Source organism: Hordeum vulgare, chromosome 6H, assembly GCF_904849725.1.
Source record: "Hordeum vulgare subsp. vulgare chromosome 6H, MorexV3_pseudomolecules_assembly, whole genome shotgun sequence".
Taxonomy (NCBI): domain Eukaryota; kingdom Viridiplantae; phylum Streptophyta; class Magnoliopsida; order Poales; family Poaceae; genus Hordeum; species Hordeum vulgare.
Window position 1 is genome coordinate 20,324,209 of NC_058523.1, and position 24,820 is coordinate 20,349,028.

General features: G+C 46.5%; 2 protein-coding genes, 1 long non-coding RNA gene and 1 pseudogene across 4 annotated transcripts; 2 read left to right on the forward strand and 2 right to left on the reverse strand.

The window, feature by feature from the left end:
- The first annotated feature begins 607 nt into the window (after positions 1-607).
- On the forward strand, positions 608-2,071 carry LOC123403171. Its single transcript, XR_006611420.1, has 4 exons — positions 608-859; positions 1,312-1,385; positions 1,701-1,830; positions 1,935-2,071. It is a non-coding gene; the product is annotated as an uncharacterized LOC123403171 (long non-coding RNA).
- A 2,136-nt stretch (positions 2,072-4,207) lies between these two features.
- On the forward strand, positions 4,208-7,009 carry LOC123402676 (syntaxin-51-like). Its single transcript, XM_045096617.1, has 6 exons — positions 4,208-4,663; positions 5,282-5,383; positions 5,536-5,639; positions 6,322-6,422; positions 6,552-6,596; positions 6,728-7,009. The coding sequence occupies exons 1-6, from the start codon at positions 4,449-4,451 to the stop codon at positions 6,857-6,859; spliced, it is 699 nt and encodes a 232-aa protein (XP_044952552.1). The 5' UTR covers positions 4,208-4,448; the 3' UTR covers positions 6,860-7,009.
- Positions 7,010-7,701: 692 nt separating this feature from the next.
- LOC123402675 (zinc carboxypeptidase) lies at positions 7,702-12,495 on the reverse strand. The gene is made up of 12 exons (XM_045096616.1): positions 12,213-12,495; positions 11,455-11,512; positions 11,239-11,349; positions 10,825-10,962; positions 10,133-10,202; positions 9,998-10,053; positions 9,220-9,345; positions 8,877-9,016; positions 8,695-8,767; positions 8,539-8,613; positions 8,157-8,451; positions 7,702-8,065 (listed from the first exon to the last, which is right to left on the reverse strand). Exons 1-12 carry the CDS (start codon positions 12,365-12,367, stop codon positions 8,046-8,048), a joined length of 1,317 nt encoding a protein of 438 aa, XP_044952551.1. The 5' UTR covers positions 12,368-12,495; the 3' UTR covers positions 7,702-8,045.
- A 4,684-nt stretch (positions 12,496-17,179) lies between these two features.
- Positions 17,180-24,124, reverse strand: LOC123402677 (annotated as a pseudogene). The gene is made up of 14 exons (XR_006611325.1): positions 23,923-24,124; positions 23,802-23,849; positions 23,624-23,722; positions 23,053-23,409; positions 22,754-22,853; positions 22,607-22,652; positions 22,217-22,310; positions 22,025-22,096; positions 21,871-21,929; positions 21,378-21,446; positions 21,184-21,235; positions 20,322-20,399; positions 19,149-20,232; positions 17,180-18,886 (listed from the first exon to the last, which is right to left on the reverse strand). The product of XR_006611325.1 is annotated as an uncharacterized LOC123402677 (transcript).
- Positions 24,125-24,820: the final 696 nt, after the last annotated feature.

Sequence of the window (24,820 nt, forward strand, 5' to 3'; positions counted from 1 at the left end):
TCCTCTCAGAGCGTGTGTGTCTCGCTGCCGTGTGGTGTTACCCGCGTGTGGGTCATGCCTGTCAGCGATCGTGGTTTGTCTGTTCTTATGTGCGTCCCGTCGGCGTTGGCGCGTTCCCAGCACCCTGCCACCGCGTGTGGTTTCATCGCCCCGTCGAGGGCATTTTGGACTTTTCATCTTTCACCCCATGTGCGTGGTGGACGTTGGTTGGTCTGTGCGTCGATGGGGTGAGGGAGCGCGGGTCGGCTTATCTCTTCGTGCTCCGAGTCGCCCCCTTCTCTCTGGACCTCCCCTCCTCCTCTTGTCGCCGTCCCCGCCGATGCTTGTCCTTCCCGTCGTTCTTCACATGTGATTCCTCTCGCTCATGGATCGTCCCCGTCTTTTATACTGCCTGGTTCTTAGCGTGCTCCTTGTTTCTCTGGCTGTTTTGTAGTTGGGACGGTTTCGTGGCCTGCGGGGCGATGATGATGAATCTGCTGAAATAAGCATGATGTGGGTTGTGGGCACTAAATTAGAGCCCACCCTTACCTCTCTTGCAACCTGTTTAATTCAGCTTTATGTTGGATGTTCTGTGCCTCAGATAGTCATTCTGACGAGTGATAACGAGGGCAGTTCGTTTACATTGTGATGGGTATGTCATGCAGCAAGAGATGTGAGTGTTAGGCTTGAAGATCAAAGACAAAACTGAGCCCTCTTTTGCTATGTTACAGCCTACAAATACAAGAAAAAATCATTATCTATTATTCAGTGTTATTTTTCCTTTTTCTATTCCTCTATTGTGTTGACCCCCCTCTTCTTCTCTTCATCAATGCCAAGAGCCAGTAACCACTACCGTGGGACGGGGAGCACTCAACCACAGGTACCCACCCTCTTCACCCCCATTCGTCGCATCAAATCTACCATCTTGTTAGCCATCCTCTCCCTCTTTTTCTCTCACACACACACAGCTGAACAGTGGAAGCTTCATGTGTTGTCCAGATCCAATAGACAACTTGCAGCTTGCCTTCATGTTTTAAATTTTGATCCACCAAGAACAAACAAGTGGTTATAGGAACTTTTATTTGTTTCTCACCTGAAAGTTATGATGTAATTCTTGAATTAATTAGCGCTCTTTCTTGATGTTATACCGTGGGACTGAAAAATGAAATAGGAACTTTTATTTGGTTCTCACCTGAAAGTTATGATGTAATTCTTGAATTAATTAGCGCTTGTTTCTTGATGTTACACTGTAGGACTGAAAAATGAAATAGTACGTGCTTCATCATGTGGTCCTATATTTTTAATAATAGTTTTTTCACTGGTTCTCAACAGAAATTCTTGCCTGAATCTTGCAATGGAGATAGTGTCAATAATGGAGTTGAAGTTTTCCTCTATTGTCTATGAAGGTAAGATACGTGAAATAACAACTGTTCACTCTCCAATAACAAGCATGTGGTTATAGAGATTTTTGTTTGTTGCTCACCTGAAAGTTATATGCAACTCAGTATTTTTTAAACTAACTAGACTATCGGACTAATAATTGAATGTATGTTTGTTCACATGTCTGAGATTTATGGGTTCAAATTCACACAAAACTCATCTTATTGTTCCGTTGACATGCACCCTACTAAGTAGTCTTACACCACGGAGAAGACAACACAATAATTTTATTTTTATGTAATTGTTGATGTAAAACTGCTCAACTTTTTCACTACCAACAGAAGACACGGGGATGACAGTGAATCATCGAGTAATAACCAAGATCATCTAGATGTATGAACCTGCCTCATTGTGGCTGTGCGGAGACATTGATGATGATGAGTCTCTCATGTCACCATGAGTTCCACCTCGGTAAGGGGGCATGGATCGATTGATTCATAGTCGAGCCTCTCCTGCTTATCATAATTTTCATAACTGACTGAACGGATGCGTGAATATGTTGTTCCTTTTGGTAGGAGAATATTAGGCAAAGTAGTGGCTCAAACCGGCAGGATTAGGAGCTGAAGGAGTGAGTGGGTAAAGTCGATGAGTGAAAAGGCATCTTCACAAGCAGCAACTCCACCATCACATTTAGCAGCATTCGGGTAGAACCAAACAAGAACTTTATATAGATGGATATCTTTTAATCAACCTGTACTGTGTTTATTAGAGTGCTGTGCGCAGAAAAAATATTTTCCCTAAGCATACTGCTCCTTTTATCAATTGTTTATGACTACATATGGATGGATGATTAAAGGCGAGACTTCACTTGAAGAAATATAAGGGGATATTTCAGCTTTATTATCTGCTTTGCCGGCTACCTGTTATATGTGTTTTTTTCTTCTGGATTTTGAATTACCGAGTGGTCTCTAATCCACCATGAAACTTATCTTTATAAGTTGGCCTTAAGCCGATGGGCAGTATTTAGTACTGGTAAAAAAACTTTACGTTGTGATAGTCGTATGTCATTTGCACTATCAAGTATGCTGGGATGGTGAACTGTACCAGCTGGCTGCTCATGACATTTTTGTCAGCACTTGGTTCAGCTTCGTCTTGTGACTGCAAATTGTTTTTACTAGGCATTGTCCCATATGGTATAGATATGGCCGGTGACTTTAGTTCATTAAGAGATTTGCTTATATCAACACCGGTACACCAATATCCACTCACATCAATCACATTCTTTGTTTGCTGCAAATTGACGGATGCATGACTTCTCACTGGGAAGTTTATCAACCCATACATACAAAACTAGCTCAATTTCACACCATTACTGACTAATATTGAAATGTAGATTAACAACATTGCAAGTATTGGGTTATCTCTCTATTTATGTGGAGCGCAATGTTTGGACACAAAGATGAAGATGGCCGAGGAGCGACTCCACAGACGCTTCTAAGGAAAGAAATGCGGTGATTTACTAAGCAACAAGTTGATCTGTTGTGAGAGGTGCTACGTAGAGGATGGACATAACAGGGGACACGGTCGAGCCCCATGTAGAGATCTTCTGCGTCTTACTTCATGCAAGTTTGATTATATGAGTGGGTTACTTTTTTGATGATATTATCATATTTGAAAGGAAAGGGAAGCACAACTCCTAATATTGATGCTTATTCTTTTTTTATTTTGGTACTCCAATGAATAAACTTCCAAGCAGTTTCTTGGTCTGTCTTAGTCTATCTATCCTCAAAATTATTATTGTTCTTGTATAATTTGACACTGGCGTGTATTTTGGGCATACTACACAGTTTTTATTTTGCATCAGGAGATTTGTTTGTGCACGCTCCTGTGTATGTATTATAGTTTAGAAGAAAATATATATGTAGCTGGAAGTACAACAATAGCTAAAAACCTTGTCTTGAAGTGTCCATAAATATGAAATGTTATAATATAAATTTATTTCAATACAAGATTTTTCCTTCTATGTATGCAGCGCATGACAGATTCGGAATTCTATTTTTGTATTTTCATATTTGAATATAAGATGAATTATTATCTAGATGTCCTGAAAGATAAGTTTTATATTATTATTAAATTGTTCGTTTCCAGCTGATTGTTGGCCTGTTAGGGGCTGTAAAGCATATCAGTATTCTTCACCTTTGATGTCATTTTATTTATTTTTCATTCCTTGTCATATAGGAGTACTAGATAAGAATATATTTGATGCAATTATGAAAGAAGGGGCAGGAAATAAATGGATACTTGTCGCTGTATGACTGAAACAATGTTTATACACGTTCAATAGATTTATGAATTAAAATATTTTTTGGTTCCATGACAACGCACAAGCATTCAGCTAGGACGATGGAAGGATGATTCTTGACCCTCTCATTGACCAACGGCAATGAAAGATAAGGGGTTAAGCGTAGCGTCAAGACAATCTGGTAGATTGAATTGGATTTGATAACCAACAACAATGATAGGAACAATAATTTTATTGTTCCGTGGCAACCCACGGGCACTAAACTAGTGTATTTCAGAGTACATATGCCTCGCATTAACACCGGACAATAAGTTCACCGCCATGAGTGGAGGTGAAGGTGAGAGTAAAACTAAGAAAGCCCCAAACCAAACAATGCAAACATTTGTTAGCCATTTTGCAAAGATGGTAAAGTGAAAGCATAATTCTTTATTTTGAGATTAGTTGATGTCATAAATCAAACAATTAGTCGTGTAACAGGCGATGGTTAAAGGGTGTGATGTTTTCAACGCACGGGCATTTTTGCTAGTTATAATTAAAACCCATAATTAAACTACTCCGTGTCTAATCCCTTCTTCCCCGCAGCTACGCTTTCCTTCGTCAAAGGGCACGGCACGGACAAGGAAACCACCAACCGCAAATCGCACGCCAAAGGGGAAAGGAGGCATCCATCGCCGTCGCGGAGCGAATCGACCGAGCGGCCGGCGACGCGACGCGACGCGGCCGAACCGGACGCCCGGCCCATCGATCGACCCCCGAGGAGCCGATCGGGTCCATCTCCCTGCCGGCGATGGCGTCGTCCGCGGATCCGTGGGTGCGGGAGCACGGCGAGGCGGCGCGCCTGGCCGACGACGTCGCCTCCATGGTCGCCGACCGGGCCGCGCTCCCGCAGTCCGGCCCGGAGGCCATGCGCCACACCTCCGCCATCCGCCGCAAGATCACCATCCTCGGGACCAGGCTGGACACCCTCGAGGGGATGCTCGCCAGGCTTCCCCCCAAATCCATGTACGTTTCGCTCCCTCGCTCGCTATCTCACCCTAGCGCGTCATCCCTTACTCTGCTTATTACCAGCTCTGGCCCAAATGCATGGAGGAGGCACGATTGTTTGGAGGTCGATTCGCGTTGTCGTTTGTTCCTAGCTAGCTAGTCACCTCCTGCAGATTCACTCACCATTTTGTCTGTCTGAGAATCCACTATGCGGAAACCAGAAATGGTGGTATGATGGTGTAGGAACCTAGCGAGCTTCTATAAATGCTGTCGACACCATTTTATGACAACCCTAGAATCAAAATTCAGCCTAAGCCACAATTCTCATGTACACACTTTACACCAATTGTGCATCCATATATGTGTGCTGATTCATTTCTTACGAGACAACATTTGAAGTAGTTTACCCTGCTAATATGTATGCTTTCTACGATGGTTTGTGTGATATATGGTGTGCGCTGGTTACTTTGGTACAGACACTAGCACCAGTTTATCAGTTATCAGAATCAGCTCTGCTTGATATCGAGATATCTATACATATGCTGCTACACAATATAACTTCTCTTTATACATTTCAAAATGTATATCTGTTATAAAGAAGAAATCCACTCTTAAGTGATCTTCCATGTTGTGCAGCACCGACAAGGAGCTGCATAAGCGCCGAGACATGCTTTCTAATTTGAAATCTAGAGCAAAACAGATGGCGGAAAGTTTCAACATGTCAACCTTCGCCAACAGGTGTGTTCTGCATTTTGGTAACCGATGCCATCAACGTCATCAAACTTTTTATAAAGAAGGCTCGTCATTGCTTTATCTTGTTAAAATCTGTTCAAATGCATATTAATTAAGTTTCTTGTATGTATCGCATATGTGCTTTTTTCACAATTTAGGGAGGATTTGCTTGGTCAGAGTAAGAAAGCTGCTGATGACATGAGCAGAGTCGCTGGGTTGGATAACCAAGGGATTGTTGGCCTTCAGAGGCAAATCATGAAAGGTACTGATGTACTCTATGTATGACTTGCTGTTCGTGCCGCTGTGACAGTGAAGTATTGTGCCGATGTCAGAGTGGTTACTCGATGTGATGGCTGGCCTGTCGCCTTCTGTTTCCAGTTTTCCACCAACCTCAGACAGATACATCAATGTGGATGTGGCATGTTGATAGGTGTTTACTGGTGATGTTCAATTTGTTGAACTAATTGAGGAGAGAGCTTTACTTCTTTTTGATTGTATCCAAGAGAAGTATTGTCTTTATGACTGGTCAAACAGTCAAACTAGACATTGCTGTTCCTCCTTTGCCTCACAGTGGACATGCCAAATCCATTCCTCGCAATTTCATTGGCATGACGCGGTTACCCTGTTTCTGGTGTCAAACATACAAATTCAGAAGTCACCAGTGTCCCTTGCATATATTCCAATTTCTAGTATTCATTCAGTTGCTTTGTTTTGAAAGAAAATGATGAACTTCTTAAATCCTCACATTTTACTCAAAATGTATGAAGAGCTATTTGTGACGAAAAACACATTTCCTACTCCATGTGACTGCTTATTTAAGCTCGTCATTCGCTTGTATATCTACAGTTGGTTACAAATACTATCAATCCACGAGAGTGATGAACAATTGACAGTTGCCTAATCCATTGATGTTGTCTGCTACTACATTTTTTTGCAATTTGCAGAACAAGATGAGGGCCTTGAGAAGCTGGAGCAGACAGTGCTGAGCGCAAAACACGTCGCGCTGGCAGTCAATGAGGAGCTTGACCTACATGCAAGACTGATTGTTAGTTTCTTACCGCAAAGCCACTTGTTTCTTTCTTTGCTCTCTAGACTCTGTTCACAGCCATGTCTTCCACTTGTTTCTTTCTTTGCTCTCTAGACTCTGTTCACAGCCATGTCTTCATGATTGCAGGATGACCTAGACGACCATGTGGATGGTACAAACTCGCGCCTCCAGGTTGTATTTCAAACCCGTGTTTCCGCTCCTCATCCTTATACCTCAAAGAAAGTTTCTTCGCTTTTTTTGATACTAACAGTTCTCAACCTTTGCCCGAATTGAATTTTGACGCAAAACCCTTTCTCGTGCAGCGTGTGCAAAAGAGGCTTGCGGTCCTGAACAAGCGCGCCAAGGGCGGCTGCTCCTGCATGTCCCTGCTGCTGTCCACCGTCGGTATAGTGATGCTTGTGGTTATTGTCTGGCTCCTCATCAAGTATCTGTAACCTCTGCCCAACTCAAAGCAGTTTCGTCTGTGCAGTCTTTCAAAGATATTATGGTTACTTCCGCTTCGCCGTCGTTTTGGCGAGAAATGGAAAATATGTATGCCACATGTGCCCCTTAATGGGTTGAAATGTGAAGTTCAGACTTTTGTATGTCTGCGGTATATGAGCTCATACTTCTTCTCCTTCTCCTATACTTTGCTGTGCTGTATTGAAGCCAATAATGTACACCCTCTGCTTAGGAATACATGTCACGCTTAGGATGATGCGTGGTCAATACAATTGAGAAATTTTGACCGATATCAAATGTAGTATTACCTCCATCCCAAAATATGTATCGTTATTATTACTTAACTAAAACCATAAAAATGGCACTTCCTAACAACACTTTCCTCATAAGATCAGTCTAAATAGTTTAGTGCATATTAACAGTTGAAATTCAACAAATCTCGTAATAAAAAAAATAGAGAGCAGTTTAACATTGAACAAACTCGTAATATGCTAGCAATGGAATATTACATTTGAAATCGTATACTTTGCTGTGATGTATTAAAGCCAATAACGTACACCCTCTGCTTAGGAATACATGTTACACTTAAGATGATACGTGGTCAATATAATTGAGAAATTTCGAACAGTATCAAATGTAGCACTACCTCCATCCTTAAATAAGTATCGTTATTATACATTAACTAAAACAGAAAAAAATGGCACTTCATAACAACAATTTCCTCATAAGATCAGTCTGAATAGTTTAGAGCATATTGACAGTTGAAATTCAACAAATCTCGTCATAAAAAAGAATTAGAGAGCAGTTTAACATTCCATCGAACAAACTCGTAATATGCTGGCAATGGAATATTACATTTGATCGTGTCAAAGTAAGTCAGTGAATTGCTACATTCAGTCGCGTATCACAATAAGTTGATGGCTGAACGTTACATTCAACCATGTCAAAAAAGCAACAACCTTCAAAAGGCGCAGATAACACTACCTATTCATGACGAAGAACAGATATCGACAGCTTTACAACTTACATTTATGACTCGTCGAAGACATAAACAGATCACTCTTGACATACATCTAGCATCTAATGCTGCAAAACACCATTCTGATTCTACCATCCTTGTCATCTCCTGTCGCCGCACCTCCAAAGTTCCCCCCGAAAATGGACTTTTGTTGGAATGATTCATGCTATACTTTGTTCATCTGCGGCAATAAACGGTGAGCACCATTGCCAACCCGTACCGAGCTGAATAGCTTAGCTCCAATCAGTTCTCCCGTGGGATTCAAATGTTACCTGATTCTCTGCTCCTGTTCTTCGATATCCTCGAGCAGAACATGAACATCAGGAGGAATGTCGATAGCATAAAAAGCCTAAAGTAGGTTTTTAGCTCTTGCATTCCGAGATCAAGGCCTTCAAGCTTCCCATTTTCACCGCCGCTCTTTTGATCCATAGTTCTTTCCAAAATCTCTCCCCCCATAGGGACCCAGTTATCCAGTGCTCCTTGAGATACTACTTGCCCATCAGGTAGGGTTCGCAGCCCTTCCTCGAAAAGTATGAGAAACGCCATGCACCACTTGTTAATGACTCTCTGGAAAGGAAAACTGCGCTGTCAGGCATATGCCAAAAACAAAAAACTATGTACATTACTTGATCTATAGATCCTAGATTAGCGTACATCAAATGTTATCTTGTCAACAGGGTTGAACATTTTGAAGCAGTCATCGGTGGATGCTTTCTCATCTCCATATATCTGAATACCAGCAGAGTGATGAGTCATGTTATGTCAATACAAGTTCATAATAGTCGCAACAGAGACAACAGATGAACTTACCTCAAATGTGAAAGGCATTGGCACCTTCGCAATGTCATATAGATAATCAGTTGTAGTCCCATGTGCAAGGTACCTAGCAAGTCATGGGATAAAAAACCTTAGCACATTTCCCTCGTTGAAGGCTTAGCACAATAACCTTCTTGGGTTCACATAACTTGAGCAAAGTGTGAGATGTTACATACCCTACAGCCCCACCACCTGATCCAACTAGGCAGCTATCTTGGAAATTGCGATGGTTCACATTCTCTAAAACTGACCTCATCAAGTGAGAAGGCGCTCCGTCTGGTGTAGTATTCTTGTGGTCATATGGCATAAATAATGCCTGTAGTTGAACAGAAGAATGAGAGAATGTGTAAAAGCAATAGGCATTGATCAAAACTTATTTCACTAGGTTTCAATACCACTGTGTGGAACTACACATGAGATTGCTACTAAAAACAAGTTATATGTTAGGTCCCTCCCTCCGCTTCGTGAACAATTGATCAAACTTTATGTTATAGCTGCACAACGCAATAGCTGCATTACCTCCATTCCAGAATGCACATTCACCCAGATATGTGGTTTGAATGACTTGGATAGTTCTTGCATGATCTGGGCCTCAGGTTCGCTGAAAGGAGCAGTACCAGGATCCTCCTCAAATGGGTTATAATCCTGCAATGCAGGGAAAAATGTATAAATATAGTGCATAAGATTGATGCTGTGCATATAAGTAAACTCTGATTAATTAACTGATTAACCAACAAAGAACATACTCCCTCCGTTCCTAAATATAAGACCTTTTAGATATTTCACTATGGACTACATAGTGATGTATATAGACATACTTTAGAGTATAAATTCATTCATTTTGCTCCGGTAGTCCATAGTGGAATTTCTACAAGGTCTTATATTTAGGAACGGAGGGAGTACATGGTAAAAAAGAGAAAGGTGTACTTGCTCAGAGTGCACACAAGGTTAGCAAACTCTTATTAGTTATTACCCATTACCCAACATAACAATAACAAAGAATATACATGGTAGCAATAAGGGCCATAGCTATACTTCGTATATCTGCTCCAGATCTGCAAAATTCTGACCTTTAATGCAACTTTAGTGTTACTGAATGTCAATCAACCTAGCTCTTCTAGGGCAATGCTATGTTATACGCGATAAATACACAGGCTCGCAAGTACTTCCACACAAAAAAGAAACCATAAACTGTGGAAATTAACATAGAAGGCTTCAACCTTTCAGGCTTACATCCAAGATGTAACAAAAGCAGTCAGGTTTTGCTGGCGCACAATGATAAACCAGAGACACAAACCTTTTCCTTCTTTCCCCAATCAACGCTCCAATTTCTGTTAAGATCAACTCCTCTTCCTGTGCAAGAAAAGAAGAGATAAAATAGATGGCACATAAACTGCCTCATGTGATGATTTTTTAAGAAAAAGAAAATCACCATTTCTCCTATCACAAAGCTCCCCTGCTTCAACGCGCTTGCGGCCATGAAAATTTTCCATTGGCACCACCTAAAATGATTAAAGGCAACTTTAGAAGCCACTACACATCCGGAGTTTGAGAAACGACACATTACTAAACACATGTTATAACACAGGAAAGAGGTGGATAGGGGAGAAGGCAGAGAAATGAAAGTAAAGAACACCATGTGACCACATGTTTGTTTTTTCTTTAAACTAGGATAAAGGATATGCAATAATCATGATTATGTCTGCTGAAAAACCATGATTTTTAATTTATATCCAGACAGAAGCACTTGGGAGAAACATACTTCACAAACATATTAAAAAATACTGTGAATTTTGTTATAACTTTGTGTGAATAATAATGCTTACCCATAGTGCAGGAATAACTTAACATACGTAAGAGATCATTAGTGCACTGACATTCGAACAGTGCAAGCGGATCAAAGCATAGTTTCATTTCAGAAAGCATGCATAAGAACAATGCCGAAATGAAATGATCCTGATATTTCAATATCTAAATTCCTTTTTCAGAGCAAACCACCCTAAAAACTATACTAATTCGGTGCAGTGCATAGAAGAACAGCGAGCACAATTGCTTCCCATAAATTTCTTATTAATTATGCATGCCAAGGACTGCAGACATAGAATAAGTTGCAGAAGGACTAACTTTGATCACAAGATGCTCCAGAATTTTCTCAAATGATGATAGGTCCACACCGGCAATTTTGCGCTTCTCCGTCAAAATGTAGAGCAGACTTAATGCAAGTTCAGAGGTAATAAGTTCTCTGCCATGCTGCCCAAAGCTCTGGAAGACAATGAACCTTCTGTCAAAACCGCAAGGCATCAATAATCTAATTTGCAAAATAACGTGCGAACACATAATGAAAGACATAGTTGTGTTTTCTTTATGTTGTGAGCCCACTACTCCCCCGAGGTGAGGGGGTTGAGACCAAGATGGACGAAGCAAGCATACTTGATCTGGTGACGTTTGATGATACAAGAGGCTAAAGCTAACTGACTGGCACATAATGATGCTCATGATTAAGAATAAAATGCCGAGAGAAAGCTATCAGGAACTAACCAGAAGGATTTTGATCTTGGAGCCATCGGCTATGGTTTTCTTCACATGATTAAAAGTAACAACGAACATCTCTGCGGAATACCCTTTGTTACTTGCTCTTACTGTATCCATCTGCAGATAATGTTAAATAAAATGTGCGTAAGAAATACGACTAGGAACTAGGAAGCAAACCAAACTGGCCAATAACAGCTGAACAAGGACAGTTAAGCCACTCACAGTCAAGCTATCTGGATTCCGGGCAACCAGGGCCTTGATCTCACTCAGAAGGGTGTCACTGTGGAGAAAAAGAAACATAACCAGTTAACCCGACGGCAAGCGTTTCACAAAAAGAAAAAAAAGGGTGCATAATTGGCAAAGGCAATGCAGCAAACAGAACATCCCCTGGCCTTCTCTTTTTCTGGACAAAAGGGCATTTTCCCCAAATCCATCAATGAAAACAGAACTGGAAGAACCAAGGTCTTTGAGGTTCCAAGAAAAACAGAAACGACATGCCTCCAGTGCTACCCCCAAATCCATCAAAAAAAAAAAAACTGCTACCCCCAAACTAGCAAGGCAAGTATCAAAAGTTTGCACTGATATAATAGCTATAAACTAGGTTCAAACTCTGTAACCTCCAGTGCTGTGCACAGGCATAGCTAATACTCCGTAGTTCCCATCGACTGGCTAACATGACAAGACAGACAGACAGGGGTTGCAATTGCAGACAATGACACCGCAAACGAAAATTTGACATGCTGCATCGATCCCTAATCAACTAGCAGACGGGGTTCGGGAGCGGGACCGCGCGCCCACCGCAACCAGCAGCCGACGCATTGGAACACAGCGACAAGCAAATGCTCAATTCCAGCGGCTACCAGCTGACACAGACCCGACGCCGGCCGCCGGGTGGCGCGTACGTGTAGGCCGGCCGAGACGGGAGGAGGAGCTACCGGAACCTACGAGGCATGGCATAAGCCGCGAGGCGCGCGCCGTACCTGGGGCGGTAGAGGTCCCGCGAGATCGGGGTGACGGAGGCCGGGATCTTCCTGGCCGCGGAGGCGGGGGAACCGAGGACGGCGAGGGCCAGGGCCAGGGCCACGAGCCGGCGGGAGAGCGGCGGCGGGGGCGGGGGCGGCGCGGAGGGCGCCATCTCCGCCGCACGCCGGAGCTGAGCCCGAGCCTTCTCCCTCGCCGGCGATTCGCGCGCGCGCTCCCCGCTCCCACCCCTCTCGCTCGCTCGTGTTGCGGCAGGTAGGAAGCAAGGCACGCACGAATGATTCGATTAGCCAGCGGTGATTAATTCGCTTAAATTTGTACTAGCAGGAGTGTCAGGATTAGTGGGGTCATTAGCAGTGGCTTCCGGCTTACAGCGTGTTGGGCCCGTGCGCACCAGGGCTCACACCACCTCATTTGACTCACTCAAGCACTTGAATATTTTTTTTTAGATGATGACTCGACACACTTGTTAGTTCATAGCCAGTGTTTGGGTTGGGTTTGATGCCATTATGCAATCTTTTTATAAAATTTGATGATGAACTTAGTGAAATGCTCCGAAGCACCGATACGTCGCTGATCTCTGTATCGCCGTTCAGAACGCGGCCGATACTCCGATACGCACGATACGGCTGGGATACGGGTATCTGAGATGTATCGCTATTTCTGATTTAAAACAAAAGGAAAAATATACGGACACATCTGGAAAACGGGGCAGAACGTCCCGGACACGGTAGCCCCATCTCAACTCTCAAGCGAGCCACGCACCAGCACCACGGGAGGATCCGCACGACCGCACCTAAACCTAAATCGCAGCAGTATGTGCGGAATGGATCCAGGGCGACTGCCGCCGGCGCCCCTCCAGCCGCCGGCACACCACTAGCAGCCGGTGCTCCTCCCGCCGGTGCTCCTCCAGCCGGCGCATCACCAGCCGCCGACGCTCCTCCCGCCGGTGCTCCTCCAGCCGGCGCCCCTCCAGCCTGCCGCGTCCGCCCCTGCCGGCGAACCTGCTCTCGCCGGCGCTCCTCCAGCCGGTGCTCCTCCAGCCGGCGCTCCTCCAGCCTGCCGCGTCCGCCCCTGCCGGCGACCCTGCTCTCGCCTCTGCTCAGCTCGGTGCTCAGCCTGAGACCTCTGTTTGACTGAACTTGCTGGTAACTGAAAGCCTGAAACTTCATGTTTGTCTCATTGTCTGAACTTGCTGTATTTTATACCTGAAAGTCTGAAACTTGCTGTTTTTATACCTGAAGAAGATATATACAATGTCATCTGCGGGTAGTGGCATGGCAGCAAGCCAATCTTCAATCGGTGGTACTGCAAGCAATAACATTGAGGTTGATGGTGCAGGTCAAGGGGTTGAGAATGCCATTATGAATCCGAAATATCCATTATGGAAGCATGTTACAAAACTAGCAGCAGACCCATCAGGTCGAGGAGGCAACACACGTTTCCGTTGCCTGTTTTGTATGCATGATTTCCCGGGCAGCTACACGAGAATAAGAGCACATCTTCTTAAGATACTAAATGCAGGCATAAACCCTTGTAGCAAGGTAACACAACCTCTCTTTGAGGAACTTCGCAATGAAGATAAGGCAGCCGCTATACTTATTTCACATGGTAAAACGAGGAACACACTTCCTCGACCACCCTTAGTGGAATCCGGTCCATCGGTATCATCAAGGAAAAGGAAGGCAGCAGTAAAGCAATCTGGGATTTCGGAAAGTTTTCATTCAGAGCTTCGACAACAAGCTGATGCTCTTATTGCAAGAATGTTCATCACCGGAGGTATGCAACTTTGCATTACAATGTCAATTATTGTTGTCTTTTTAAAGCATAGTTGTTGACTAGTTATTTTGTTTGTAGGGGTTCCCTTCAATCTAGCAAGAAATCCCTACTATCGAGAGTCCTACAATTTTATCGCAAACAATGAAATGGGTGGCTATGTGCCTCCTGGATATAACGCATTGAGGACTACATGTCTTGCAAAAGAGAAGAAGCATGTTGGGAGGATGCTGGAGCCCCTCAAGTCTACGTGGCCGCTCAAAGGTGTGACTATTGCGACTGATGGTTGGTCTGACCCTCAAAGGAGGCCAATTTTGAACTTCATGGCTGTGACAGAGAGTGGTCCAATGTTTCTAAAGGCGATCAACACTGAAGAGGATGATCCTATTACAGCTCAAAGGGTGAAGGATCTTATTTTGAGTGATTTGTGGTGGGATAAAATTGTATACATTGTCTCTTTCACCTCACCCATATATGCAATGATAAGGTTGACCGACACGGACAAACCATCTCTCCATTTGGTATATGAGATGTGGGACGACATGATAGAGAAGGTGAGTTGTTCTTTTAGCTTTATTCATCATTATTTGGGCATTTTTTATGTGTGATGCTTGCTGATTTTAATTGTCCTCATCTTCATAGGTGAGAGTTCCTATTTATCGTTATGAAAAAAAGGAGCGCAATGAAGATTGTGCTCTCTATATCGCTATCAAGAAAAAACTTGCAAAACGTTGGGAGAAGAGTAGTACCCCCCTCCATTGTTTGGCTCACTCGTGCAATCCGAGGTTTGCTCTTCATATATGTTTGTCATTTGACAATCTCAAGTTGTCAACATTAAAAGGTTTGTTGATTTTACATTATCATGTTAATAGGTACTATAGTCCAAATTGGCTTGTGGCAGCCCCTGGTCGTGTTACCCCCCTTAATGATATTGAGATTTTTCAAATGAGAAACAAGTGTTTGCAGAAGTTATTTCCGGATCCAAATGACCACAAGACCGTCAAGAAAGAATTTGCAGATTTTGCTCTAATGATGAATGACTTCCAGAATGCCGATTCAATTGAAGATAGAGATGATTTTGAACCAAAGCAATGGTGGGGCACTCATGGAGGAAGCACAAAGTTCCTGAAAAGTTTGGCATTAAAGTTACTTGGTCAGCCTTCATCTTCATCTTGCTGTGAAAGGAATTGGAGCTCATATTCCTTCATCCATAGTTCCGAGAGAAACAAACTCACTCCTGAACGTGCTGAGGATTTAGTGTTCGCACATAACAACCTGCGTTTGCTTTCAAGACAACCTGAGGCTTATCATGTTGGGCCAAGCCGGATGTGGGATGTGGGTGGAGATGGGGTTGAGAGCTTCACTGGTGTTGGCATGCTTGAAGGTGCCAATTTGACACTTGATGAACCTGAATTGGAGGCTGAGATCATGGATGCTCTCACTTGAGTTGTCCTCATTTACTTTATGTTGTAATGCACAATTATGCACTGTATGACTAAGGATTTATGGCCATGTGAGCCTTTTATCTTTCTGTTGTCATGTTGTAATGCACTACTTGATATGGATCATCCTCTTTATCATGTTATTTTCTCTTGGTTTATGCTATTGCTACAAGCCAACTTGTTTACTGCTTTTTCACTTTTCATGCTTGTCTATCTCATATTATCATGTCTAATATCATATGTTGCATTTTCTATTTTTCATACATCATGAGGAGTTGAGGACCTGGATGATTATTCAATTCAAGACTGAAAAGAAATGAGGCATGGAAGCAACCAAGCTACCTGTAGGACGGTATTTTGATCCCATCTCATTCATTTTATTATGTTAGTTTTTATTACATGTCATTATTATTATTATTCATATATGCTTGCCGTATCGCCGTATTGATGTTTTTAGAAATTGCCGTATCCCGTATCGTCGTACCCGTGTCGCCGTATCGCTATCGCCGTATCGGTGCTTCGTAGGTGAAATGGGATGGGACGTTAGGTTGGGTATTGTGGTCCATCGCACGCCCGGACCTGTCCGCGGAGAAGACACGGTCAATCCGCGGTCATTTGTCAGGATGTAAGAGCGCGAAGGAGCACACCCTGCTTCGAGGGTTGAGGTGACGGTGATGGGACGATGGCGAGGTCGTCCGACGAGATGGGTCCAGGGTCCGATGGCTTGCTGGGGGTAGGCGATCGGAGCGAAATGGAATGGGGTGGAATGTTTGGATACAAACTGATACGACAGTACATGCCGTGGTCGGAGGAGGGAGGGAGCAATGGGGGAGAGGAGAAAGCCAAGAGGATACCTCGCAAATGCGGGCTTATGTTGCGGCATTTCGCAAGGTGACTAGAGGTATATGGCAGAAGGAATGCCGGTGTTTTGCCAGGCATAGAAGGATGGTTAGCGAGTCATCTGACCGATGATGGTGGGTGTGAGGTTGAGGAGCAAGCCGGGGAGCCGATGGCCATCGGAAGGAGTGGAAGCTAGGAGATTCTACTCGATAGGGCGGATCATAATCTCCTCTTTGTATGACCAACCCCGAAGCATAGCCCTACAACATGACTAAAGTGTCCATGAAGAACAAAGTTTTTCAACTGGTTTTGAAACATGAAATGCTCCTCTCATTCTTTTCTCCTGGGAGTTAAACCTATCACAGGTAAATTGAATTTCACCAAGTTATTAGAACCTCAGATACTCCGCAATTTATTTTCTTAAATAATAACAGTCATTGAAGATTGTCTGTCAGCCTGTCACATTAGTGACTACTAAAAACATTTTTTCTGAAATCGTGTGTATATATTCATAAGGGTGAGTGTATGTAATACACGTGATTATAATGTGTTTAAAAGAAAAAGAAAATGCACGCCACTAAACATAGAATTACAACATTTCAAGGTGTACAATCTGAACAAAAGATCGATACAACTTCCTTGAGTTTATAAACCAGAATGAAGCTCTCCTAGAAGAAATGCAAAGCACTTACCGGAGTTTAGAGACCCAAATAATCACTTGTATAGTTTGGGACCCAAAATGATCGCACTGCAGACCACGAATGTGATTCGCTGGTTTTATTTTGTTATTTATTAACCTACTCTTTCCGCTAAAAATATACTGTATTTGAAGTTCTACCAGAAGTGAGAATGAGAAAAATGATGGCTGGATGCCGAACCAAAGGCCTCGAAAACTGATGAGGATGATGAGACACGTGTAACATACTGTATGAATAATATGCAGTCTGTGTGACAGTTACCGGCACATGGATCTTCCATCCGGTCGATACTTACAGAGAGTCAGCAATTTCGAAATCAAATTGTTCTGTGATTCACTCAAATTATTTCAAACCAAACCAAACATGGATTGCAATCGTCGCAGAACAGATTAAGGGATGGCAGAGCTGCAGTTAGCAGCAGCAGCGGTGGATTCAGAGCTTGCTGGTGGAGAGGCTGCCCATGGCCTTGGCCTTCTCCCGGAGCGCGAACTTCTGGACCTTGCCGGTCGCCGTCTTGGGCAGCTCCTCCACGATCACCACCGTCCTCGGCGCCATGTACCGCGGCAGCCTCCCCCGGCAGAACGCCACCACCTCCTCCGGCTCCACCCTCTCCCCGTTCTTGACGACGACGAACGCGCACGGCGTCTCCCCCCAGTGCTCGTCCGGCCGGCCCACGACGGCCGCCTCGGCCACGGCCGGGTGCGCGAACAGCGCGGCCTCCACCTCGATGGTGCTGATGTTCTCCCCGCCGGAGATGATGATGTCCTTGGACCTGTCCCTGACCTTCACGTACCCGTCCCCGGGGACCCGCACCGCCAGGTCGCCCGACCTGAACCACCCGCCGGCGAGCGCCTCCGCCGTGGCGGGCGCGTCCTTGTAGTACCCGCTCATCACGGTGTTGCCCCGGAACATCACCTCCCCCATGGTGGCCCCGTCGGCGGGCACGCTGCGCATCGTCGCCGGGTCCTTGACGTCCACCTCCAGGCCGAGGTGGTGGAGCCCCTGCCGCGCCTTGATCGCCGCCCGCTCGTCCGCCGGCAGCGCGTCCCACTCGGGCTTCCACGCGCACACCGTCGCCGGGCCGTACGTCTCCGTCAGCCCGTACGAGTGGATCACCAGGAACCCGAGCTCCTCCATCCGGAACAGCACGGCCGGCGGCGGGGGCGCGCCGCCGGTCATCACAGCCACCTTCCTCCCCGGCGGCAGCGGCCGCCTCTCCTCCGGCGCGGCGTGCACGATCATGCCCAGCACCGTCGGCGCGCCGCCCATGTGGGTGACCCCGTGGCGGGCGACGGCGTCGAAGACGGCCGCGCCGGTGACCTTGCGGAGGCAGACGTTGGTGCCGCCCTGCGCCGCCACGCCCCACGCCATGCACCAGCCGTTGCAGTGGAACATGGGCACCGACCACAGGTACACCGGCATGGACGCCATGTCGTTGAGCAGCACGGAGGCGAGGCTGTTGAGGTACGCGCCGCGGTGGGTGTAGATCACGCCCTTGGGCCGCGACGTCGTCCCCGACGTGTAGTTGAGCGCGATCGGCTCGTTCTCGTCCGCCGGCCACCGGACCGCGAACTCCGGCGGCCCGCCGCCGCTCACCAGAGCCTCGTACTCGTGCTCAGCACCCGTCGTACCTGACACCAAAGATGCTGATCCGTCGTCCCAGCCGTCGAGGAGCTCTCTGATGAGGACGACGACGGGGGCCGCGGCGCCGGCCTCGGACAGGAGGCGGAGGGCCTCCCGCGCGACGCCGAGCAGCGCGGCGTCGACGAAGACGACCCTGGCCTCCGAGTGGCGCAGCAGGACGGAGGCCATGGCGGCGTCGAGGCGCGAGTTGAGCGCGCAGATTACGGCCTCCGCCATGGGCACGGCGAAGTGCAGCTCGCACATCGCCGGCACGTTCTGCGCGAACACGGCGACCTGTCGTCATCCAACGGAGGTCAGAACTCGGAACCACTCCGGTGATCGCAGCGAAGCAGAACGAATCGATCGCAGCGCGAGGTAAGATTTCTCGGCAGATCGCGCGAGAGCAGTCGGTCGGGCAACACACACACGAGATTCCAGAGCAAGAAAGCAAAGTAGAGCTGACTCTTGACTGCGAGCGACGTGTTTTCGTGCTGATGGAACAGGGGTGGCGTGTGGCTCTAGAAAACACTAGTAGGAGTAACGGCCGGGATCTTACCACGTGGCGGCGGCGGACGCCGAGGCCGGCGAGGGCGGCGGCGAGGCGGAGGCAGCGGTCCCGGGTCTCCCGCCAGGTCCTGGGCGGCGCGTCCCCGGCGGCGGCGACGACGGCGGGGCGGTCCGGGTAGACGACCGCGGAGCGCTCGAGGAAGGAGAGCGGCGTGAGCGGCGCGTGGTTGGCGGCGCAGAGCACTGCGCCCTCCATCATCCCCCGGCCCATCGGCGGCGAGCTAGCACACGGCGTGGGGCTCGTGGTGGGATTGTTTTCGGCTTTCCGCTTGGGCGAGGAGAATACAATACTGGCGCTGATATCTAGTGGTGGTGGAGCAGAGCGTGCGTGCGCCGCGCTCACCGTCACCGTCATCCTGTCCATCTCGGTGCCGTATCTCAAGCAAAAACGGCCGAGCCGTCCAGATAGGGATCCACGGACCGACGACAAGCGCCTGAAAACGAGGGAGAGCTGCAGCAGCAGCAGCAGGCGCCGGACGCCGGGCTTCAAAAGGAACATATTACCGGTCTCTATTTGTATCTGTATATGTGCCCATCGGCCGTCGCGGCGGCGTCCCGGCGACGTGAGTGGTTTAAATAGGACGGAGTACAGAATCGTCAGTGATGGTTCAGTGAGACGGACGGAACATCCGGCGTGGTTGCAACCCCCAACCAACGGGGAGGAAAAAAAAAAGGACGTAGCGCGTGCTCTCGTGCTTCTTCCCCACTCTTTTCGCGTTTTGCTTGATGCGGCTCGCTCGCTTCGAATCCAACGGACTGTACTCGACTCAACTGCCAGCATACGCATGGTACGTACAGAGATGCTTCCCTGACGGAAGCTCGATACGAAGCTCTGGTGACAAGACCATGCCCCTCGATCCATGCATGCATCAGGTTTCCTCAACGTCCGGAAGACAAGAAAAAAACGCCAAGCATATACATACACATACACAAGTGAAGAAAAAGGGGAAAAAAACAAGAGGCGGAGGCGGACGGCGTGCTTCAGGCACCTGCCTTCGTGCGCGTGATCATGATGAGGCTGGCTTCAGATCCATCTCCACCTGGTGGATCGTCCACTGCATGCCCTCCAGTTTCTGCGGTCCAGGATCGTCAGGGTCAGCACAAGGTGCAACAATCGAATAGCATACGGTGCTTAACAGCGACGAATATGAGACAGCGTCACCTTCACGATCTCATGGTACTGCCTCGCGATCACGTCGAAGTGCGGGTCGACGCCTTGGTACTCGCGGAGCCGTGAGACCTGAGGCAGGGATCAAAACACCAAACATGACCGTTAGACGAATGAATGTGAACACTACTGGATGGTCTCCTTATATCGGATTAAGTGGGTTCTAGCTTCTACGACATGGCATACTTCCTTTCTCTCAAGTCAGGTCTAAACATGCAGTTAAAATTCAAGGCTGTAGAATATGTTTTATATCTCATTCTCCTAAGTATTGGGCATCTCTGGATATTTAGGTAAAGGTAAACTCTGCTTGTCAGATTCTTAGTGCACCCCAAGAAACTCAGCATCGACTAATTGACTGGTGGCACTACTAAAGAACTACCTTCACATAACTAGTAAGGACACACAACATTCAATTTTCAGCACGATCGACCCTGATCAATGTTCCTTGGCCACTAGCTTCTCTGACATACTAAAAAGCAGCTGCTAATGTTGCCTCTGGTAACTCCCCTACTCTTTTGTGAGCTTACGCCAAAATTCACTGAAGGGTGAACAGTGAACAGCATGCTCCGAGATCGAGGTTTCATTCACACGACTAAACGAGTTTACTCATATAACAGAAAGCACGCAGGACTTGCTTAATTTTGACCAGTGGTATATCAGTGCCAACGACCGCCGTATTATATTTTCTTAAGAACCGATGAGCTAACCACCCATAAGTCTAAATCAAAAACAATGATACTTAAACCTCCTACAATATTGGGCGAATATGAAAGGGCTTCATTGACAAATTAAGTTTGTTACCAGTGACCAAACATTTAAAAGACTAACACAGAGCAAGAAAGACGTTGTATCATACCGCTTCATTATAGGAATTGGATGCTTCTTTCGTTGCCTCCACAAGATATTTCCTGCAATAAACAGTAAGTCCCATAAGGTGGTTGCTTACTACAGAGAAAACACCAAGACATTTTTCATGTTGGATATAATAAGTGCTGCTTCCCTCAATCTCAATGATAAGATTGGTTTAAAGATACATTAAGTTGGATGTACCTGATTCTGTGCAATGCAGGTACTGTTTCCTTGGTGTAGGTGTCACGCAAGAGATGGTGCTCCAGGTAGCTACAACAAAAAGGAAAGAAAAAATACGGTTCATTCAGTCTTCTGATCCTATCACTGATTATAGAAAAAAAATACATAAAAGGCAGAGAGGTTCAAAGCACAATGGTTTTTCTAGCAAGAGCTTATATAATGCTGTTCAGTTATGCTTAACGTGATACGGATTAATATCAGCTTAGTGAAAACAGAGAAGTTAAACACAGGTCCAAGATTAAGGTGCCAACAAGTCAGGTGCCAACCTTTTTTTCTCGAATACGCCTAAGCGTATAATTGCATTGATAGGGAAGGAAGGAATAGAGTACAGGGTGGTGTCGAGGCCTCGTACACACGAATGGTGAGGCCCAGGCACCCGATCGAGCAGAAGACAGAAGGGGGTTGCTCAGCCCCCAAAACTAGAGATTCAGGTTACAGGAATGCATGTGCCAACCTTAGTTTAGCATTCATTGTACGGCATCTTTTAATAAGCCAGGTCTTCTTCACATCATCCTGATAGACCATACATAGAAAGCCAACAGACGTCAAGAAATAGTACTAACCCCATTAATAAGTACCAGTATAAAAGGAGCATGAAAAAGCCTTACATATTGGTGCTGGTGTTCCAACTTCTTGTCTTTAACAAACTGTATAAGTACAGCAAGAATTTGCTCCAAGACCTTTGAAGTTTGAACAGCCATAAGTATTTTGACAGATTTCAGAGAACGAATTTGCATTAAATAATGTAGACCAGCTACCAGAGTTATGTTTAAGAAATTTGTCAGCATATGAAGACTCACATTATAGTGTTCAGCAAATTTCCTGTCCATGGAAGCAAGATCCTCCAGTAGAAGGGACTCTTCCTTTTCTATTCCTTCGATAATTAATTTAACCCTGCCCAAGGAGAAAAGGGAACTAAGATGAGTGTCTATAAGGAACTCCCAGTTAATCTTTAATTCCAAACAAGAAAGGTGGACAATTGGACATTGTCACCAAGAAGTTAATTGTATAAATGACGGGGTTATCCAAAGCGAAGAAATTGACATCGGTACTATAAAAAAGCTATAAAATCAATGTAAGATGTTACATGGAAAATTATGATAGTTTCTTCAGAAATTACACCTTGCCAAAGAAAATTTGGCCGTGTAAAACGACAATCATAAGAGAGAATAAGATGAGAAAATAATCACCTTTCTGGAAGCCTGGCACTTGAAATCTGATTCATGGATGATGAATCTGCAACATATTCAAATGTTATGATGAGAGAAGGTCAAAACTTATAGATCATAAAAAATGATATCTGAATGTCCATGAGATTCAGTATCTCAGTAACTGACCCCTTTCATCCATTGCAAAAAGATCAGCTAAAGCGTCACACTTAGCTTCTAACCGAGCCTCAATCTCTCTGGCCACAGATCTCTGATACTCGACCATGTCCTGCAATGCAAGATCACGGGTGGATGCTTTCAAACTTAAAAGCACAATTTATTTATTTCACTTTTCAAACTAAGCACTAACAGTTTCACAATTCCACGAAGAATATGCATGAATTACACAACTTAAACAAATTGTGAAATTACTTGGTGCTAACCCAGATAATAACTTAGAGTGTGAAGGCTTCAAGCATTTTACATACCACGGTCATGGCTGGCTGCTGTTGCTGCACCTGATAGAGATAATCTGATGTTATCCCAAGAAAACGATCAGGAACGCCACCTGCTCCAGGCTCAACCAGCTCAGAACCACCACCACCAGCGACAGCAGCAACAGTCAATGCGCTACCGGTGCTGCCGTAGTTATTGTAGCCAGTTGAGATTGAGGCTGAGCTGGGCGTTGCACTTGTTGCGGTACTGTCAAATGAAACTCTTGACAAGGTGCTGCTCAGCTTCTCTATATCCTCCTCATGCGCCTCCCCGTCCTGCGAGAGCAGTGGGAGCCTCAACCTCTGGGCCGCCTCGGCGACCGCCAAATGGTGCTCCAAGGACTCGTACACCTGAATCATTCCCAGCAAAGTAAGTAAGCTCAAGTGCTCAACCACCAGGTTCCATTTTTTGCCAGGCAAGTTCTGGATCACCACCCAAATTGATCAGATAAGCAGTAAACATTTCATACTTCTTTAACCAGTTCGATCCACATTTCCCAGCCCTATTTGCACGAATCACCGGAGAGGTGCGAACATTTCAGAGACTCGGGGAAGCCGAACCTACCTCCGGGGAGCAGTTGAGCTTCTTGGCGGCACCGGCGCTGCCCGTGGCGGTCGCGTGCTGGTACTCCTCCACCATGGCCATCGCCTCCGCGTACACCGCCTACGGAATCGCGGTATCAGATCTGACCAGAACCCGTGGGAATTCTAGATCCGACGAGCGGGCGGGGGGCAAAACTCACCAGGGCCTCGAGGTAGCGCGCGCGCTCCGCGGCGACCTGCTCGCGCGCCTGCGGGTGCAGAACACCGGATCAGTGGTGAGAGAGGAGGGAGGGGAGGATGGGCGGCGCGGGTGGGCCGTACCTGGAGGAGGTCGGAGTGGGCGGAGCTGGAGAGGAGGGAGGCGTCCGGGGCGAGGTGGTGGCGCTGGAGCTGCTCCACCAGGTGGGCCACCTCCGGCGGCGGTGGCGGGAGGGACGCCGCGGCGGCGGCGGCTGCTGCGGCCTTGGACATCGCGGGCGGCGGCTCCGGCGAAGCCTTCGATGGGTTCGTTGAGGCCGGCGTTTCAACTGGTGGGAATGGGTGGTGGGTTCGCCGGATCGACGAAGTCCGCAGCCGTTGGATCGGACAGGGATGGGTGAGATCGGCCGGCCGACCGGCTTATTACGAGATGAATTTAAAATTTGAATTTCGGAGCCACCGATACGAGATGTCTGTCGAGACAAAAATGCTCGAATTAGAAATTTTAAAAACACGTGGGTAAGCGAAGCCATGAAAAACTCCCCTGACGGCGGCGGCGGCCTAGGGTTTATCTCCGGTGGCGGAAACGTGTAGAGTTCCTTCGTGAAATCCGACTACAACTCTCCTCCGGAGTGGGGGGACGATCTCCATATAACCGCACCAGGGTAGCGATCGGGACCTGAGCCGGAGTTGTGCTGCTGTCTATGGCGACGTCGGGCTCTAGGTCTTCGGCGAGTAGCTCAACCATGGCGGATAAGGTGATGGGTGTGGATGATCTCATAGGAAAATTGAATCTGCAAGAGAGAGAGAGGAGGACGATCTCAACTTCGATGAGGAATTCCTGGAGGAGACTGCGGGAGCAGAGTTCATGGTGATAGCCAAAGTTCATACCGAGAAACCCTTCTCACGGGGGGCGTTCTATGAAAGCATGCGCATGGCCTGGAGCCTGGCACAGGGGGCTACTTTCAGCGCGCTAGGAGCAAACCTCTTCTCGATCACGGTAAATTGCATGGGCGATTGG